This window comes from Chelonus insularis, unplaced genomic scaffold (genome assembly GCF_013357705.1).
Source record: "Chelonus insularis isolate UGA/USDA-ARS -01 unplaced genomic scaffold, ASM1335770v1 contig_94_pilon, whole genome shotgun sequence".
In the NCBI taxonomy this organism is placed as follows: domain Eukaryota; kingdom Metazoa; phylum Arthropoda; class Insecta; order Hymenoptera; family Braconidae; genus Chelonus; species Chelonus insularis.
In genome coordinates, this window is record NW_023276783.1 from 1479904 (window position 1) to 1501154 (window position 21251).

General features: G+C 29.5%; 1 protein-coding gene across 5 annotated transcripts in view; it reads left to right on the forward strand.

The window, feature by feature from the left end:
- LOC118073033 (uncharacterized) overlaps positions 1-20839 on the forward strand; it is a 71392-nt gene extending 50553 nt beyond the window's left edge. For 4 of the 5 annotated variants that reach the window (XR_004691059.1, XR_004691058.1, XR_004691060.1 and 1 more), the window contains 7 exons: positions 1782-1876; positions 2198-2322; positions 6146-6314; positions 6668-6822; positions 10786-10896; positions 10967-11188; positions 11277-11472. Coding sequence is in view for 1 of the 5 variants with exons in the window: in XM_035093317.1 (XP_034949208.1) it covers positions 1782-1876; positions 2198-2322; positions 6146-6314; positions 6668-6822; positions 10786-10886 (645 nt within the window). In the remaining 4 variants the exon portion in view is untranslated. Of the gene's footprint in view, positions 1-1781; positions 1877-2197; positions 2323-6145; positions 6315-6667; positions 6823-10785; positions 10897-10966; positions 11189-11276; positions 11473-20633 lie in introns of those variants that run through there. The other variant, XM_035093317.1, reaches the window with a different exon arrangement.
- Positions 20840-21251: the final 412 nt, after the last annotated feature.

Below are 21251 nucleotides of genomic sequence, written 5' to 3' on the forward strand. Positions count from 1 at the left end.
GATCGTTTGGAAAATATTCAAAAGATTTAACATACGACAGATTTGTATCCTAGTCTTTACAACTCCTTTAACCCACCAACATACCCTGCTATCGCTCACAGAACATTGCCGCACGTAGCAGACACTTTGAATTCTCGCGAGATTCGTATTTTCTAGAATACAAAATGCGAAACTGATAGAAGAAGGATGTGAGAATCGAGACTGGAGAATAAAAACAAGTATTTCTAGGCTTTTCTGAACACGTGTATATCGATGTCTCTTCGCTTTCTAACATCGTCTTACTTGTCCCATTGGCCAACCCCTGATATGTTCCATCTTGAACAAAATTTACATGAAAACGTGAGTGGCTCCCTGTAGCTACTTAAATAAATGGTCTCCTGATGAATTTCCCAGCCTCTTCTTGAGCCTATTAATGTTGTATAAACGATCTCTATACTTACATCCTCTTATATTTGAATACAGAATGATGAGAAGCACTTTTTCTTCATTTTTAACTTTACAATGTAGAGAAGTCGTTATAATGAATTTAAAAATCAACATTGAAAAGTTCAACATAGTTTCATGTTTTATGGATTATTGAAAAATATCACTTTTAGACCCTGTATGATACTTGGATAATTGATGAATTTTAATTTTAGATATCATCGGGTTCTATGTGTAAAACTAGAATATCAATAGAGTCTCTTCAGTTTCATGAATTTTTATCATTAATGTCATTTAAATGTAATCATTTTATAATTCATCAAATAATCATATTGAATAGTTTATCATGACATACATTTATTGGATAAACAATTATTATCACTGTAAATTTTAGTGTTTTATTTTAAAACATTAAAAGGGTTTTAATATGACGTCACCCATTTGATTAAAATTGTCTCGATTTTAAAACGTTTTTAAGTGTTTTAAAAAAAACACTAAAATTCACAGTGATTACAGTTCCAAAGATACAGAATTTTGTTTAATAAAATATTCCAACAATTTAAAGTATATATAATTATTATATTTTATTTAATCAATATTATGAAACATAGCTAATAATTATTCAATATTACTTACAATAGTTATTGTTGATATTATGTTATTATTATTGGTGAACAACAAAATGAATTGATATAGAGTAGCTTTGAATAAACTTTGGAATAAGTTACAATAAATATTTCCTGTCGATAACTGAGCTTATTTATTTTATTCGTTATTTTTGATAAATGTTTGTGAAACATGAAACAATAAATTCAGTAACACAACAAAACTCGTGATTGGCTTTTTAGTTTCAATTTACGTGAGTACAAAAACAAAAAAAAAAAACTTTTAACTATTTTTCAACTGTAATCCATTATTAACAAACATTAAAGTAAACACACATACATGTATTCATATTTGTATCACCATGAACTTACTCCATGACTTTTCATAACCATAAATTCTGTATAGTACAAGAGTTTATGAGATCTTGCGTACTTCTCACTCGGATCATCTCGCATGCGGAGAAATTTTTACTCGGTTTGTTTTTTATTGGCACGTGCACAAGAACTATAAATTTTGCTCGACAAACGACCGTACGAATTGCCAACGATGCGATTTTCACACTGTGTATGTACCTACCTATTCATCTACACCTAAATTCTATTATTTTTTCATTTTCAATGTATTACCCAATTTCATTATACTCTATCTTATAGCAAAAATAAGTAAATTATTTCGGTAAAATTTTATTGAGAAGACTTTATTTATTCATTTTCTAATAAGTAATAAGTTTTTGCTTTCGTAATTTGTTCTAGGTGACCTGGTTGCAGCACGTTAAGGATTCTATTCGGCTTCTGACCGTAGGCAACGTGCAATACAGTGCAGATGAAAGGATCAGTTTAAAATTCCAGTGAGTTTTTTTTTCAGACAATAAAGAAAAATTGTGAATTGCTAAATTATTAAAATTGATGATATTGATCGCTTCAGGGTGAATATAAAGGACTTTTGATGCTTTATAAGTTAAGTCCGGACTAGTGATAAAAAATTATCGATGAATAATAAAAGGAAAGCAAAAGTTGCGATTTTTTTATTTATTTATCTTCACTTCTTTACATTATTCATGTATATATCAATGAATAACCTTTATCATTATTATTATTATTAAATAATCATTAATTTTAATGAAAATAGTTTAAATTTATTACTAAAAAAAATTCTATTTGTAATTTAGATATCCTGATAATTGGAGATTGCAAATTGCATATGCTACTCTTCGGGATAGTGGATTATACAAGTGCCAAGTTGAAATTGATCCGACACATTCTCTCGTCAAAAAATACAATGTCGTTATCACAGGTACTGATATTTTAAGTAACCCAAATATCTATTATTTTTGTTCTAGTTTTCATTCAGGAATATTAAAAATTTAAAAAAATAAAAAGATGTTACAGAAAAAGAATATTGTGAGGTAATTCAATAATATTACATCAATTTTAAGAAAAGTCTTGAAAGAAAATCTTATAAAGAAATAATCAACTTTCTGAAAATACGAGAAAAATATTTCTTGAAAATGATATTTTGGATAACTTTTGACAATGATATTTATTAAAAAGAAAAAAATATGAAGAAGGAAATCAAAGTAAATATTTTTATTCAAATGTGATTGAACACAAAATGATAATCCTTTTGGAAGAAAGTAAAAATAGAAAGATTTTATATATCCAGAAATATGTTAATACAGATCGAGTATCATTAAAAGTTTGACAGTGTGGTCTCATATATCAAGAAGCAAATTGTACTTGAGTTCAAAGTATAACCGCGTATGAACGTGATCAGAACCGAGTGCTCGAGGCTTGATACGAGTAGTATGTAGTGGAGGATAAGGAACGAGAAGGTTGAAACTGTTCGTGCATCACAGAAGATAGTAGGGAATATTCGAAAGGATTGAGTCGAAGGATTTTACATTGGAAACTGAGGGAAGATGGATGAAGAGTATGGGAATTGGGGTTTTACTAAATACACGCTTCGTTATGAACAAAATCTTATAAGTTTGTTTATAATTTACGGTAAAGACTGAGCTATCAGTGTATGTTGGTTTATAATAAAGTTTGCCAACGTTACTTTACCAAGTACAAATAACACATACGTAAATGTTAAGTAAATAGAAATAAATTGAAAAATTTTCCAACGATTTCGTTAGCTGTTCAAATAAAAGTTCAACTCACTTTTTAACAAGAAATTTATGAAAAAAATATTATTTCTAACTATGAAATGTTTTAATAAATAAATAATTAAGGGAATATTTAATTATTTTTATTTCAGAAAAAAGATAATGTAAAAGGGTGTTGACAGTCGGTTTAATGTTATGATGCCTGAAGGCTTGAAGTACTAAACTGACTTCAACTCACTTCCGTTTGTTCCCAGTAAGTACTAAAAGTGTCTCAGGAGTTTCAAGTGACACCACTGAGTAAATTAATTAATCACAAGTACGTCGAGTGAATGTCGACCGGTAGTTTGGTGGTATGTGATGTCCAGTCAACATTAAACTAAAACTTGATCTTCAAAGTTTTGCATCATTCTCTCGGTTTAATTTTAGTTTTCCTCAGGCTTCACGAACTCTAGTCTAGACTTGAGACTCAAGAGTTTCGATAGCAGGATTGAGGAAAAAAGATTTAAGGAGAGAAGAGAAGGAAAAGATTGAAAGTACGAAAGCATTTCGACTAAGAAAAGAGGATCACCAAAGTCTGCAGCTGAGAGTGAGTGGATTCGCCTTCAGGAAATGCAGTAAGGAAAATCAGACGAATCTAAAAGTAAAAAAAAAGAATAGCAGGAAGAATGGTGATAGTAGAATGAGGAGGTAAAGCCTTCGGGAAATATGCGCGTAATCAAAGAACATTATCATCTGCAGCAGTACCACCATCACCACCGCCAAGATCTTTTTCTTAAATAAAAAGTTTGGAAAATCAAGTTTGAACTGCGTTAGTCACGACTTCAGGGATTCGGAACACAAAGTAGAATTTAAGAGAATACAATAAGAAATAAGGAAGAAAAAATAGGAGAATAAAGAATTCCTATGAGCCCTCTCTTCAGAAGAGGAAAACTTTAGATGAATCAACGCACCACTTAATCATACAATTCGCATCGCTCTGGAAAATTAATCGAGTGAGTGAAGATGAAAAGCTTCTATATATATACACAGTCGTGCACAAGATATGGTGAATTCAAAAGAATTTTTTTTTTCAATTGAAATTAAAACATGAAATTGAAATTTTCATTTTAACAAAGGCTATTTTATAGTCGACAATTTAAATTAAAATCATTCGACAATGCTGTATTGCATTATTAAAAATTGTTTAATCAACTATTAAAATATTCGACAATTAGAATTGTTACGTTATTTAATTTTAAAACTACTATATTTTTTTAATTATTAAAATAATTACTGAGTTTAAGCAACACATTTTTTCATCATTTTTAATATAACAAATTTTTTATAGTAAAATAAATTGAGAAATTTAATTATTACTATTATTCTAAGGCTCAAGCTTTTAAATCAGTAAATGTTTCCCTTAAATTAATTGTTGATGTAATGAAACATTAATAATTGAATTATCGAAACTGTTTTTGGAAACCTCTATCGATTTTACTTACTACTGAATTTATTTTATAACCAATACAGGTTAAATCGATGGAAATTAATTTACAAGTTTCATGACATAAAAGATTTTTCCACTAGTCAAAAATAGTACATCAATATCGTTTAATATATTTTATATAAAAATAATTATAGAAAGAATAGAGTTATTGATCCATGCGTTACTTTTTAACAATATTTAACCATTTTTCAGGAATAAAAATAATTATTAGATTAAATTAAAGACATGATTTATCTTCATTTTGACATGAAATGTTAAAAAGTTAGACCGTAAATTTTTCAAGAATAAAAGAGTTGAGTAATTTTAGAGTAATTTAGAAGATTGGACTATTTCTCGTAGTAATAATTCTCGGTGATTAGAAAATGAAAAGTTCTTGATCGATAATCTGAACTGGAGTGATGCATTGAATATGCGTTGGCAATTACAAGGCTTGTGACAGATCGACAAGAGCCCGTCCATTTCGAGCTATTCATCATTGGAGCTTTTGATACAACGATCAGAGCAAAACAAGAAACAACAAATCTTTCAATTTTTACTCTGAAAAAAAAATCTAGTTTTATTTAAACTAAATTTTTTTTCTTTTAATTAAATTAAATTTCACATCAATATTTCATCAACATCATCAAAGTTAATGGCAACTTTTTTACATTGAATATTACTTTTCGTTAGTAAAAACAGTAAGGTAAATTACAAGTTAAAGGAAAAAGTTGTAAATGCTATAAAGTCGAAGTTAACGTGAACAGACATGAAATTTTTCATAGTAAAGATAAAAACATAAATAACATATTACTGTTACGAGAAATGCAATAAAAAAATAATCCAATAAAATATAAATATTAAAAAGATGTAGAACAAAAATGTTTAACCAAAACGAAAAAAAATCAGAATATGCAAAAATAGAAAATAAGAAAAAAAATGTATATTTTTTCTCGTTCATGACATTCGCAAAATTGTCTGTAGTAAAGTAAAAACAGTCGTACTGGTTCAGACACTGTGACATCATCTCCTCGGTCTGCATCAGACAACGAAGTCAGGGAAATGGACGAGAGAAAGCAACGCGATTGCAAAAGGAAGGAGAAGTATAAGAAGAAGTACCATGAAATTTACATAGCAGTGGGTTGGAGAATAGTAGAACTGCAAAGTTGAGCAGAATCCTAATGGTGTTTTTTCGATGGAAAGAATCATCTCTACCACGTTAGAGGAATCGTGATAGAGTAGGGGAAAAACCTTACTTAATTACTTATTCACATGCACAAGAAAGGTACTGAATTTATCATAGAAACAAAAAGCCACAGAAAATGTTTGAAATAAATACTTATTAAGTCGTAATAAGAAGTAAAGGGGATTACAAGACATGAAAGAAATTCAATATTTATAAAATGTCAACAGTCATATTATCATAGCAATTATTTATAATTTATCAATTTTAAAAGTTAAAAAAATTAATAAATCCATTACGAGATGATTAAAAAAATATATATATATATATTACACTAAAGAGAAATTACTTGAAATGATTGCAGCTCCAATATTGAATATCACAGATGACTCTGGTCGAGTAATATCCGGTGAAAGGCACCTCAAAGCCGGAAGTGCTCTAAAACTAAGGTGCGAGGGTAGGGATATACTCGAAAGCCTGAATGAGTCTTTGCTCTGGACTAAAGGAGACGAAACCCTCACATCTAATGTCAGGTTAGTGCGTCTGAAAGCTTTACTATTCCCTTTCCTCACTTCAAACGGCTTTCGTGAACAAAGCTTCTTCTTTCAATATTTTTTTTTTAACGAAAACTTTCAAAATAACTTCCTGTAACATCACCCAATTTCAATTTTAATTTTATTTAACATTAATTTTATTTCTATCAAATCTGATCAAGATCAATTTTCCATTATTCAGTAATGTTATATTACACTAATTAAAATCTAGTTGTAATGTATTTGCAAATGTAACATATATTTCTTTGGCATAGAGTCTAGATTTAGAATTAGCAATTCAAATGTGTAATACATAACTTTGCTTCAGCAATTTCAATGTGTATTGATTTCAGTGAAAACAGAACGACTAAAATAGTAGCTGATAAAGAGATTCCAGTGATTGTCAGTACACTGATAGTGGAAAGAGCTACACCACGGCACGCCGGAAACTACAGTTGCACCGTGCCGGAAAGAGCCAAGACCACCATAGCTGTTCATGTTCTGAATGGTAAGGTAACAAGCGAGCAACATATCCTCTTGTACAAACAACCAAGTCTAGTAGATCTCGAATGAATGTGTTGTATGACATGATGTGTATGTTGACATGAAACACGATGTTGAAGCGGATGTCTAAACGAGCAACTCGACATGTCAGGCCGACAGGATTCGCTTCCGGTGGTATCGTTGCTCGCTGGAGCAACCGCCGACACTAGTTTTGGGCTAGATAGAACTGAAAAGCTGTGAAGTGTATCAGGAATATGTAATCGTAGAGCTTCAGACTATCTCTATCTACATCCTTGCTTTTGACATAGCTCTTTTCTTCCGAGTTGTTAGTGACAAGAGATCTAGAAGTTTGCATCTACAAAAAGTCATATTATGTTACTACTAAGCTAACAATATTACCAGAAACATCAAAGAATTTACTTACTTTATGTACAATATGTAGTATTGTATCAAACAAGATTATTTCCCGACTTCTTTGACTGCCTTGAAATGATCAAAGTTCTTTCCAGATGCCTTTTCCAATGATAAAATATTTAAAGCGATTGATTTTATTCTAACAACTGATTTAAATCTCTTAGATTTACCATTTCGATAAATGAAGAAGATTGTGTTTCTTAAAGATTCGTTAGTTGTTATCAGGATCTATTATTTATTCTACTTTCACATAATATTATTCCAAGTGCCAATGAAATTTTAATTAGAATCCTATCACATTAAATATAAAAAGGATATTTAATCTTTTAGAACATACTCATATAGAATTCTTCCTTTATATTTATCGAACTTGATCTTCTCTAAGTCTCCAATTTTGAAAAGACTGGAACGTAATTTAATCTGCTTTGTACGTATTGTAAGGTCTGTAAAAGAGATAAAAGATAAAACCAAGATAGAAAAAAAAGGATATTTTTCAGGGGGAGATAAAAAAAAACAAATAGTGACAAAAAAAAAGCGATGAGTGCGAGATGAGAGAAAATGGAAAACTTTTTCTTTAATTGGTTGAATACTGTAATAAAAGAAGAACTAAGGTTCAATTGAGAATTTCGAGCAGGCACCTTAACGGACGAAACACTGCGTGACTAGACTTGATTAGGTCCTGTATTAGGATGGCATAGCCACTGAGCGACACGCTATTCTAATTGGTCCATCCTCCCATCAGTAATTCTTGCTCTTTTCCTCTTACAACTACATACCTGGCTACTCATGAAGGGTGGATCCTTCTGGGTAGCCAGAATGAGAAATTACGGGATCACGTCTTGTACTACTGAGGCAACTGCTCCAACACTTGTGTCCTGATCCAAGTTAATTATTCTCCAGAGCTACCGACGTACAGGCTATATCTTGGACAACGTAAAAAAGACATCACCAGTGCACCTTTAAGAAAAAATCATGCCATGTTTTTTTATTAATTACGAAATATTCTCACAATACAGTACAAATATTTAGTTCAATTCAGTTTGATCTATTAATCATCAGATTCTATTTCCAGTCATTATTTTATCAATTTAATCTTCGTTATTTATTTTCATTTTGATATATTTTTTATCTTACTCGTTTATTTTTGATTGTTAGAATATTTTATTTCGGTTTTATTAGTCAATTAATTGAAGAGAAATATCTGTAATATCGAATTCAATAAGACAACTGTTGAGTACAAATTTATTTTGCTAGTAATTAAGTTCCATCTGAACCCTCATTCTTAGTCCTTAGTGTTTCCAGTATCAACGAGAATTTTTTCTAGTAAAAATACGTTTAATTAAAAATTTTTAATGTACTGAATCCTTTACTTAAGAATTTCCTCCTTTCTTTAATTAAATATAAACTTAATTAAATAATTTTAAAAACACTAGAGATAATAAAAAAAATCGATCTTCTATCATTATCTTTTTTTTTTTAAGTTATTTTCTTATTTTATGGAAATTATACTTTGATGTTATTCATCAATAATTATTTAATATCAAAATTATAATGATTATATAGTAAAGTTTGATCATAAAAGTGAAGAATATTATCTGAAAAGTCATCAACAAGCTTCTTGTTATGTTTATGAATACTCTCGACTGATCGTTAACACTGTTTCAACTTTAATTAATATTTCATGTGATGTTTATTTTTTTCAATGGTTTTATTGGATTGTTAATAACTAATGTAATGATGGCCAAGCTTTGCATGCTTGATTGATATTCAATGTAGCTGAAAAATTCATTTTTGAGTGAGCTTATGAGTAATCAAAAAATAATTGTCGAGGTATATACATTTTTCAGCCGATTGGAAACGTGCCTTTCACAAACCACTATTCATTTAATTGAGATATCAAAGTTCAACATGGGAAGTGAGTTACAAAATATCGTTTGAGTTCGTGGAAACCAATATATCCAACAGTAAAGTGCATATGTGGAAATTCTATTCGTAGCGTGGTCGATATAAATCAAGCCGATGAAGTGCGAAGATCGTGCGATTTTCAACTGGCACGTTTTTCAAAGATCGGCTTCCACTAGGCAGAAAACGAAAAAAAAATAAAAAAATAAAAGAAGATGAAAGAAATCGTCGAGTATAGGAAACGAGACTAGGTGGTATTTCATTGAAAAATGCTTTTCTCACGGTACGTCTGAAATGTGAGCGCGGAAAGCCGACGGGAACGTGGAACGAATGTCTGGATTAGAAGAAGTAACGATGGGAACGGTAGAAGGATTGTGAAATTCCGAGATTTTTTGGTGTTGAGGTAAAGAAGAAGAATGAGATGAGCCGGTAGATTGACGAATTCCGTTCGATCTCACATAGGGGATATTGATTGCATTTAAACCACGTAGAATGCTCTAAAGCTGCCGTTACTTGTAAAACAAGTTATTTTACTCTTGTATTATTAAAAGTTATATTTTTTTTAAATCATTCAGAAATTATTCCTTACTTTAAATATTCTTGAATGTTTATTATCAACATTTAATCAGTACTATTAAAGTAAATAAATAAATTAAAAATAAATAAATTATCACAATATTTTTTTTTGTTGTAATTAAATTGATTATAATTTTTAATTGACGATTTTCTACAAATTAGGGAAAATAATTAAAATGAGAAAATAAAATCAAAAGTTTGTTATTGGCATTCTCCTTTTGTGTAATGAGATTTGAAGAGTTTAGCAGGAAAATATTCAGATTTTATAAAACTTTTATTTTATAATTATTCAATACTTAAATGAACTTGAGAGAAATTAATTTAAACAATTTTCTAAGATAGCTTAAATCGATTATTTATTTTTAAACTCTGTAAATTTTTTTTTATTTTTCCATTACGAGTTATTTTTTCCTCCATTTTCAAATAGCAATATACTTTATTTAGAGAATAGAAGAAAATTCGAATTTGATATTGAATGTATTCGCATTAAGTTTGATTAAAAAAGGAACTTTTATCGTTTCAATTTTCAAATATTATGTATTATTTAACAGTTTGTTCGTTTGCAATCGTATATTATTGTATATGTTATACTTATTAAATAATCTATATATATATACACAAACATAGAAAATGAAGATCCAATATATAATTTGGATATTCAATTTGCTTGAAGCAAATGTTACTCTGTCAGATAAAAATATACATTTTTTCCATTTTTTCGTATTTTAACATTTGGGCGTTGAATCAAATGCAATCTACATTTCATGACTTTAGCAAATAGAACAATGAGTCACGTGAGGTAGAACTTTTCAACAGAAAACGGATGAAAATTCCCTGATATTGTAGAGTCCGGATATTTTCCTCGTCGCGCACAATTTACCAAATTGACCGTGTGTCGAGATATGACTTTAGGATATCCGTGATGGCATCTTTATTGGTGGATCAGTAAATAGAATCAGTATATATTTACATTTAATTTAAAATTTTAATTAATCATTCATTTTAATCTGAGCTCTATAAATTGTACTATTTCCATAATAATAATTGACTTTTATTTGTTTAATGTCTTTTCCAGGGGAACTTCCAGCTGCTGTGCATCATGGGAATGGTGTTTCCAGAGCTGTACTTAATTTTTGGTTAATTCATTTGACTGTGAGTTCTGGATTTTTTAGATGACAATATTAAGGTAAATTCAACTAAATATTTATTTTTTTTTGATTATTTATTTATTTATTTATTTTTTTTTTCATTTACAGGTTTATTTATAATATTTAAAATATTTAATTGAAAACAAAACCAACTATTAGCACGTTTCAAGAAGTGTAAAATTAAAGATTATATTCTATTTCACATTATTGCCCGACTATTCGTCAGTTTTACTACTGATCACAAAAAATAAACGATCTTGTGAAGACTATTGGACTTTCATCAAATAAAATTTTTATCGGACTTACTATAAAATCCGAAAAATACGCTAAGTACGTTAATCTTTCAATAAAATGTCTCGTAAAGATTGAAATATATATATATTTTTCTAAGTTTCGTTTTTTTTTTATTGTTACACAGATTACAAAACTTTTATGATGACGATTATGTCAAACTAAAAGCTCTCGATGCCTTGAAAATGCCAAGATTTTTCTTACTGCCTCCTTATTCTTTCTTTCTAATCCAAGTTTTCGATGAGTTTTAAGGATCAGTCCTTTAGTAGTAATCGAGTTATAAAAAGCTTGTATAAAGTTTTCTTGGGGTTAACGCAAGAGCTTGAGTTCAGTCTAGTAAAAAGTATAAGGAATAATAAAGAAGTAACTTTATGTATATAGTTCACTAAAGAAAAACTTTGGTATTAGTGAAAATATAAAACCATCTAAACACGTCTGATTTGTTTATTCACTTTACTGTTAATTATTATTACTTTTATGACATTAACTTTTATGTAAATTCCCACAAAATTATCAATCATTTCTGTGTAATTCATTACTACAAAGAGTAATTTTCCAAGAAAGTAATTTCTTGAAGCTCTGTACGTTTTCAAAGAACTTGAAGTAATTTATGATTAAAAAAAAGTAATAATTACCTTCTAATTACATTTAATTATTTGAAAATTAAATTTTCAAGCTTTATTTATTTTATGAAATAATTCCTCAACAAATTAATTATCAAACTTATAACTATAATGATAAAATTTTATCAAATTGATGTAAATTTGCATCGTCAGTAGCAAAGTGAGTTAATGCAAGATGTCAAATAAAAAAATATATTTCTAAATTTAATGGGCATTCACATTTGGTTGTCAGTAGCAATATAGTTTGTAAAATGCATGCTATCTGAACCGACAAGCGTTAGTTGTCGCCTATCCGCGAAAATGAACGACAGTCACGGGTGCTTATCAACTAGATCCCATCGCTCGCATCTCCATTGCGAAGATAATTTCAACCCTCTCTCTCCCTCTCCCTCTAGCTTTATCCCGCCAAATTCTATCGTTGTGTACAACGTATGACAACAATCACTGCGGAAACTATAGTTTACATGTGGACAAAGATAGTAAGCTGTAGTTTAGCCGTATCATTCAGACAACGTGGCAAAGCGCCGCTGGTGCAGCTTTCATTATCAACCGTCATAGATCACAACGTCGACGTCGAGGCTTGTCCCTATCCCCCAGCCACATCCGTCTATCTCTCATTTGATGAAAATCGACGGCAGGATATGCTAGTTGAGCACTCAATTCACACGAATTTCTCTATTCATTTTTGCTATTTGTCGAGTGACTTTCGTTTTGGTATATAACAATTAGGTTTTACATTCGACCATATCACTTATTTAGCGTTAATTTAATTTATTCTGATTAGATATTCTTTCCAGAATTAAATAAAGATGAGGAATTATTTTTAAAAGAAATCGTGACTGGACATGCATTGGTTGATTTTCAAAAATAAAATCAAACTTTTTAAATCACATCAACGAAAAAACGTATGCAGTAATAAGAGGTGAAAAAGGATTTGTTGATGATTAGAATATTTTATAATTAATCACAGTATTAGTAGATGAATGATTTTCCATTGTCTACTATTCAAGATTTAAGATTTTTCATATAAAATAACGTCAATCCTCTCCAATATGTTGAGAACACAGACATGCTTTATTATCTATTAATTAATTAAGATAGTTTTCAATCGTAATTAAATTGATTTGTGGTCTAGTTTGCTTTCGATTTATATACATATATAAATGTACTTAATGACAGTGAATGTATTTACAATTAGTTCATGTTAGTTAAATCGTTTACCTTTATTACACATTTTCAACAAGTCTATCTCTCGTTTCTACTGGTTTGTGATACTCATTAAGAATTATTCTCTACTGATAAAATGAATCATTCCTTTTTGATTAATTAATTCTAATTAATGTCTGGATAACTGATTTATCTATAAATAGATATTATTGGACTATAGGAAACGTTTGGAGGAAAAAATTTTTTTTTGGAAATTTTTCCACTCTACTTCAAATGTATTTTAAATATTTTTTACTTGCGAAAATTGGCGATATATTGGCGAAAAACTGTAAGACGTAAAAATGTGCATAACTTCTGTGTTAATGATGCTATGGGGTTCATCGAGGACTCATTTGAAAGATCTCGACGAAAGGGAAAAAGTGGATATGGTTAAAATCATATTAAGAGCATAATTCATGCAAAAATTTCCGCAAGTTCCCGTTTTACCCCATTTTAGGGGTGAAATAATTAATTTTTTATATGTTTGACCTGATTCCGCATTTCTACGCATCAAGACGAAGAGAATGAGTCCCTCGATCATCAAAATCGGACAACTTTGATTTTTCGACCCGAAAAAATGGCAAGTGGTACCCCTTTCCATTTTTTTTGGCCAAAAAATAAAAGTTCTCCGATTTTCGAGTTCGACCACTCATTCTCTTCCTCTTGATGCGTAGAAATGCGGAATCGGGGCACCGCTCGAAAAAATTCACTTTAACACCCTCAAAATGGGGTAAAAGTGGATACACATGAAAAACCATCATCCCCTTGACTTTAAACCCTTATAACTCATGAACGGACAGTCCAATATCGATTTTTAGGGACGTTTTAGAAACCTAAAAATCTAAGCTAAACATACATATTCATGAATAGTGTTTAAAAAAATTTCTTTCACCCTTAAAATCGCAAAAATATAAAAAAAAATCACATTTTTTGGGGAAGTTGCCAACTATTTTGGCGATTTTGAGAGTGAAATAAATTTTTAAACAATTTTCATGGATACCTATCTTTAGCTAAGATTCTGAAGTTTCCAAATCTATCCTTATAATCATTATTAGATGATTTGTATGAGAGTTATAGAGGTCCAAAGTTGATGTAAGGGTAACAAATCGTCTTCTCTTTGACTTTGGACCGTCATAACTCTTACATTAGTCATCTAATAATGATTATAAGGATAGATTTGGAAACTTCAGAATCTTAGCTAAAGATAGGTATCCATAAAAACTGTTTAAAAAATGTATTTCACCCTTAAAATCGCCAAAATAGTTGGCAACTTCCCCAAAAAATGTGATTTTTTTTTATATTTTTGCGATTTTAAGGGTGAAATAAATTTTTCAAACACTATTCATGAATATGTATGTTTAGCTTAGATTTTTAGGTTTCTAAAACGTCCTTGAAATCAATCATTGGACTGTCCGTTCATGAGTTATAAGGGTTTAAAGTCAAGGGGATGATGGTTTTTCATGTGTATCCACTTTTACCCCATTTTGAGGGTGTTAAAGTGAATTTTTTCGAGCGGTGCCCCGATTCCGCATTTCTACGCATCAAGAGGAAGAGAATGAGTGGTCGAACTCGAAAATCGGAGAACTTTTATTTTTTGGCCAAAAAAAATGGAAAGGGGTACCACTTGCCATTTTTTCGGGTCGAAAAATCAAAGTTGTCCGATTTTGATGATCGAGGGCTCATTCTCTTCGTCTTGATGCGTAGAAATGCGGAATCAGGTCAAACATATAAAAAATTAATTATTTCACTCCTAAAATGGGGTAAAACGGGAACTTGCGGAAATTTTTGCATGAATTATGCTCCCATTATGATTTTAACCATATCCACTTTTTCCCTTTCGTCGAGATCTTTCAAATGAGTCCTCGATGAACCCCATAGCATCATTAACACAGAAGTTATGCACATTTTTACGTCTTACAGTTTTTCGCCAATATATCGCCAGTTTTCGCAAGTAAAAAATATTTCAAGTACGCTTGAAGTAGAGTGGAAAAATTTCCAAAAAAAAAAAATTTTTCCTCCAGACGTTCCCCATAGTTTCACGAGGGGATTGTCGGGGAACGAAATTTTATCATAGGTGTGGCTAATTTGAAATGACATGTCTGATAGACTATAAAGAACTTTGAATAGAATTTAATAATAAATCTTATCGTCATGTGGATCGACTGTAGGTTTTCTTTTATCCTTTGCACCCCGATGATTCTTTACTCCTTTCTACGCCATCATGTGTACTTATAGGCTGCTTTAGCTGACTCTCGCGACCATTATCTGGAGCTCCAGCCTCTGATTCACGATGTGGGAAATCAAGTGGAATGCGCGTCGGTGTAAGAGAATGCTTGTCGTCGTAGATCGGGCTTTCCTCCAACTATTTTATTTCTCATTCTTTTTTTTCAATTCTCTTTTTTCCTAATCTTATCTTCTTCTCAACTATAAGTTATCCGCCAATTTTGCTTGAAGCAAAGTGGATGGAGGTGAGTGTTTTATGCCGCAATAAAATTGAAGATGTGACCAATATTTTTCGTCTATTTCTATTTTATGACTAAATGAAATTTAAGAGAGTGTCGTCGTGTAGATTATTAACAATGTCGATTGGAATTATGTGTCTGAAAATTACTTATCTAATTTTTCTAACCAATTTATACATCAAAATTTAGAGTAATTAATGTTAATGTACGTGTATTTATTGATTGGATAACATGGAGTTGATGAAGATCTATAATTACTAGATACATAATCAAATACGATTAATCACATAACATTAATAGAACTGATTAAAGATGAAATATGGAATTGATTTACATACCTCAGGCTCACTAAAAGCAACTTACTTTACCAAATATTAAACGACAATTTTCATCTAAATTTCATTTAAAATGAAGTTGTAATTAAAATTTAAAAAAAAAAAGAAACCTTAAATGATAATTATTGACCTTAATATAAATATACATATATGTCGTAAAAAAAATTAATTAAATACAAAATTTTATAAAAATATATCTCATCATATGATCAAATGTATTTTATCATACACGTGTTTTTTTGCTGCAATAAAAATATATCTTACCAAATATAAAGAAAAAAAATTATGACTTTTTCACCGCAATGTATTTTAGTCGTAACGAAAATATATATTTTAAACTACACATTCACAGTAGGTATATTTCTTTTAATATTTAAAATAAACTTCATTTGTTGTTGTAGATATTACATATTAACATTTTAATTGATGTACATTAAGAATTCTAGTAATAAAATATATAACATGAGATTTTGTAATAATACATTATTAAAAGTAAAAAATATTTTTTTATTATCTACAAATATAGTAAAATGATATGATCATTGGTAATAGCATTAATTTAAATCCCCAAGTGATTCCAACAAGATTTTATTTTCGAGAGTATATAAATTGTCTAGAGAATCCGATCAATTGGCATTTAATCTAATTATTGAGAGGTAAAACCTCTAATTTAAAAAATTCTGGCAGATATATGTAATGTACACACTGAAAAATTAACCTTCCGAATATCCAACTCATGTAATTAGCTCACCAACGAATGGTGATAAATGATTAAAATTGGAATAATTAAAGGAACTAATTGAAGCCATTAATAATTCCGAAATATATTAAAAGGTGCAGTAAGTTAGAGTTTGTGAAACTCCAACCAGACAGAAAAGAAGTGTCAGAGAATTATTGAACGATAAGTTTGAATTTATTTGAAATTGCTAACCAATAGATAGTAATAATCTTCGTGGTTAGGATGTAAATGCAAGAGAAGCTCACGAAGAAATACGTAAATGTGCGGTTTTCGCAGGCGCCAGTGGAGTAAATGAGAATTGTTCAGCCACACGCTTTGCGTCATTTGGAAAGCATCCAAATATTCATGGTGTAGAAGCATCGAAATCGTTCCAATCGTAGCTAAATAATGCCCGTAGAACATTGATTAAAACGATTGTTTTACTCATCCTTTTTCTCCTATTTGCCCCCATGCATGTAAATAAACCAATTGGTCATCACATGTTCCCTCTGGTTCATCAACAAAAAATCATATGTAAATACTATTGATTGCAGTCATCACAAGTTGATTCGATAATTAAAGCTTTTGCGTATTCAGAACAATAAAAATTATCCAATACATGCGGTTGTGTTACTTTTTTTTGTATTTACATGTTGTTATGTTATTTGCGGATTAAATAATCAACAAATTAAAGAAATTTTATAGATCACAAATTCATTGGAGTTGATTGAAGTTGTGTATTTGGTTGAAAAAATACCAAATGCTGTTTGAGATTTCTATTACAAACAAGTTTTCATGTTACAGCAACACAAAAATATATCGGAAATTTGTTGGCAAATAAATTCATCGATCCATCAAATATCCTTCCTTTTCAATTGTTATACCTATTTCCATCCTCACGTCTGTTTTATTTCATATACACAAGAGTAACAGCTTTGTGTTCTGCTATTCGTTCCAATGATATGACTTGGAAATATGGCTATGACTCGCGGAATTTCATCGAGATGTGCCGCCCAAGTAGATGCAAATATTGAATTTCTTGGAAAGTAAGGAATTCAAGATAAGACTTTGGCGAAAGTGACAAAAAATGAAGAAATACTTCCTTCACGTAGGTATTGCTAAAGTTTACCGGAAAAATATCAAATTTAATACTAAAGTACGTCGGAAATTGAAGGAAATATAATTTCAATAAGAAAATTACTGGACTTTGTAAATCACTTTTGAATTAATATTTTTACTGTTTTCTTTCTACCTAATTCTGTATAAAGAAAATTCTACTTCATTTAAAGTATTAAAATTTCTTAAACAATTTGTCTTATTTCTATTACAAATAAATAATAAAATAGAATTAAAGAATAAGTAATTTATTGAATTAATTATAAATATAATAAAACTTTCGATATATATTTATTTATAACAAAAAGAATGAAAAAAGTTACTTTATGATTCTTGTTCTGATTTTCTTTCAAGTATATTCCAAAAGAGTTTTGAGATTTTTGAGAAGTTTTTTTCAATTTCATCAAGTATCCTTGAATTCAAATAAATTTTTTTTCGTTCGAGGATGATTTCCTCTTTAGTAGAATAATTTTTCTTCACCACAAGGATATCATATCGGTCTGCAAGTCCCCTATTTCATATTTATTTTATATTATTTTTCCAATAACCCGCCATTTGTGTGTGTGTGTGTGTTTTTTTTTATTCTCAGCGAGTGTATTGGTCGGAATATAAACAATAAAAGTTAAAAGTCATATTTTTATATGCCTTCCTGGTGGTTTTTATATTCAGTATAAAAGGAAATAAATAAATATTATTCGAGCATATATCAAGTTAACCCTCCAATAAATAGGTATATAGTTTTATGAGTTACGCCATTCCGGAATAAAAGATTCAATCGGATTACGTGAAAATGGAAAAATTATCAATACGACTAGATCTTCGGACAGGCCTGTCGAGAGATTCGCAGATAGAATATTTCTGCGGGTTGAATTGCTAAATCCACATAGCGTAATTGAAAAGTAACTTTACGTGCTTCAACAGTTACTTTTTTTGTCGTATATCACTCACTGTCAGGTGTATTAAAATAATAAACGCAATTATGACTAGTAATAAATGTAAAATAAGCATTTTAATCATACTCTCAATCTCTTATAAAGCAAATTCCTACACTAAGAGAACTTTTTTTATGGTGCATAAAAATAAAAAACCTTGATTTTGCGGTATACAAGTAGAAATATTTCTGTACATAAATAGTGAAATTTGGCTCGTCATAAGTAAAACATTATTCACTAGCATAAAATATTTTCTCAAATAGCTGAGTAAAATTTAAATTGGCCAATACAGAAGAGAACTATGTTAAACTAGCTATTGTTTATCATAACACAATAAAAAACTTTTATTTTAATAAATAGTTTGCTTAAAATTAAACAAAAATTCCTTTAATAATCATAAGGGAAATAATAAATATTTATTATAACAAAAAAATTATTTTATTTACTAATATATTAAAAGTAAATTTTTAAATTTTAAAAAACAATGAATTATTTTCGTCTATTGTATTTTATGTTAAAGAAAATATTGTAAGTTTATCATACCACTGAGTCGAATAATTTTATTGATATTATTATCTTTTTTGTATTGAAAATTATTATTCTTATCCACTCGGCAAAATTATAATAGTCATAAAATCCACAAAATAACAATGGAAAATTCTAAGCTCTATGTGCGATATTTATATCATTCCTCATACATTGTTATTCGCATTGTTCTTTTTTTATTCAAGAATGAATGAACTCCGGAATTCCAATTTTCTGTTGTATCAAAGCTCAAAATCATTTAGATAAAACAAGCTAATTACTATTACCATGATATACCTAAATATGTAGATATTTTGCAAATTTCGCGAATGTATAGAGTTAATATAGACTCCAATTATATTAAAAACTCAAATAATAAAAGACACTACAATGGAAATGGAAAAAAGCCACAATATTTTCAATAAACTTTCTATATTGAAAACATATTCTAGAATGAAATAATATTAATAATCAATATTCCATATCCAATAATCAATACACAATAGATCTGAGCTGCATCTGACTTTGAAACATTTATGCAGCACAACGAATCTGTAGCCTTAGTACAATAGTATTTCACAGGATATTTTACAAGTCGCAGAATTTAAATGACTTGTGTACTAGTTTTGCAGGCATTGACAGTATTTCCGTATTTTTACGATGCAACGATGCATATTTATTTTCATTCCATTTTCCTCAACCACAATTCGCTGATCCGCTCACTTCCTACCACCTCTCTGGTGGTTACCATAACCTTTCCCTATGCACAAAGCGATAACAAACAGTTACCAGTGCCAACTAGCACGATGAGAAAACGAACAACGCTTTGTTTCCATTTGTTTCCCCACGATCATGCATCCGACATGATGAGAGCCCTTTTCCGACTGCTGGGATTCCCTACTCTTCCTCAATAAACTTGCCGTACCAATACTGTCCATTGGTGTAAATAACGATCCTCTAGATATACTGAACTAGAACAACTACATGTAGATATATATCTATATATAAACGCGTGAATTAAATACTATTTTTTGAAGCTAACTCAATGTTTCCATTGTTTTCCATTTTTACTCTTTACCTTCCAATTTTGTTGTATTTATCAATTTTCAATCCGCTCCAATTCAATCTTCCATTTTATCTTCAATTGATTTTTATCCAATCTTATCCTATGATATTTAATTTTTTTATCGGGAGTGATCTTGAATTCAATGTACCTGGAAAGGATATTTTAATGATAGATTTGGAATTTTAATTGATCAATCCAATCATCAAGACTGGAAAATAAAATTAAAATTTATTTAATTATTTTATGAATAGAAAAATTTATTCTGTAATTAGAAAAAAAAAATAATTTAATCCCCATTTCAAAACTTCACTTGAATTTATACGAGCAGTAGGTTACGGTTTTACATCTGAGAAGTTTTGGACAGCCTTAAATAAACACCTTCAACACCTCTCTTATTCCTTTCATTTACTTTATAAGTTGATGAATGTATTTAAATTATTTATCGCTACATCATTTTAGAATAATTAATAAAACTAATCACTTAATTATTGGTTGTTACAGAGAAGCTCAAATAGAAACCAATCTATCAAAAATGCATCAAGGCTTCAATTAAAATTCATTCTCTGGATCTGAGTTCACATAGATATTGCCTATTGACCTACTTGAAGAAAAATATAAAAAGAGAAGAAACAGATCACCAGTGTCGAGATGAAGATAATTTATATCCTATATGTTTTTCTCAGAGTGAATAAAATATCTTACACGAACTATGGTGGCTACTTGTATTCATCTATGATTTTTTTTTTTAACGAGACTGTGAATCACTTTTATCGTACTTTTAAAAAATCTTACCTGGAAAAATTTTGTCGTTGTCAGCTTTTAAAATTTCACAAAAGTCTGAAATAATGGTATAAAGTGCAATAAATAAGCAACTATTTATTTTCGTGGATAAAAGAGTTACGTTAAACGTATAAAAATAAGATATAGCAAGTGACCAGAAATAATACAAGCTTATTGTGTAAGCAATAATGCAAATTAATTGCGAATATCAAATAATATAAGAATTGACAAATGAATTCCAAAATAAATATTGATTAAACGAGGTGAGGTCAGTATTTGTTATGATTGAAATGAAATATTTATTTAATTTATCATTACCAATCAAGCTCTTTTAATAAT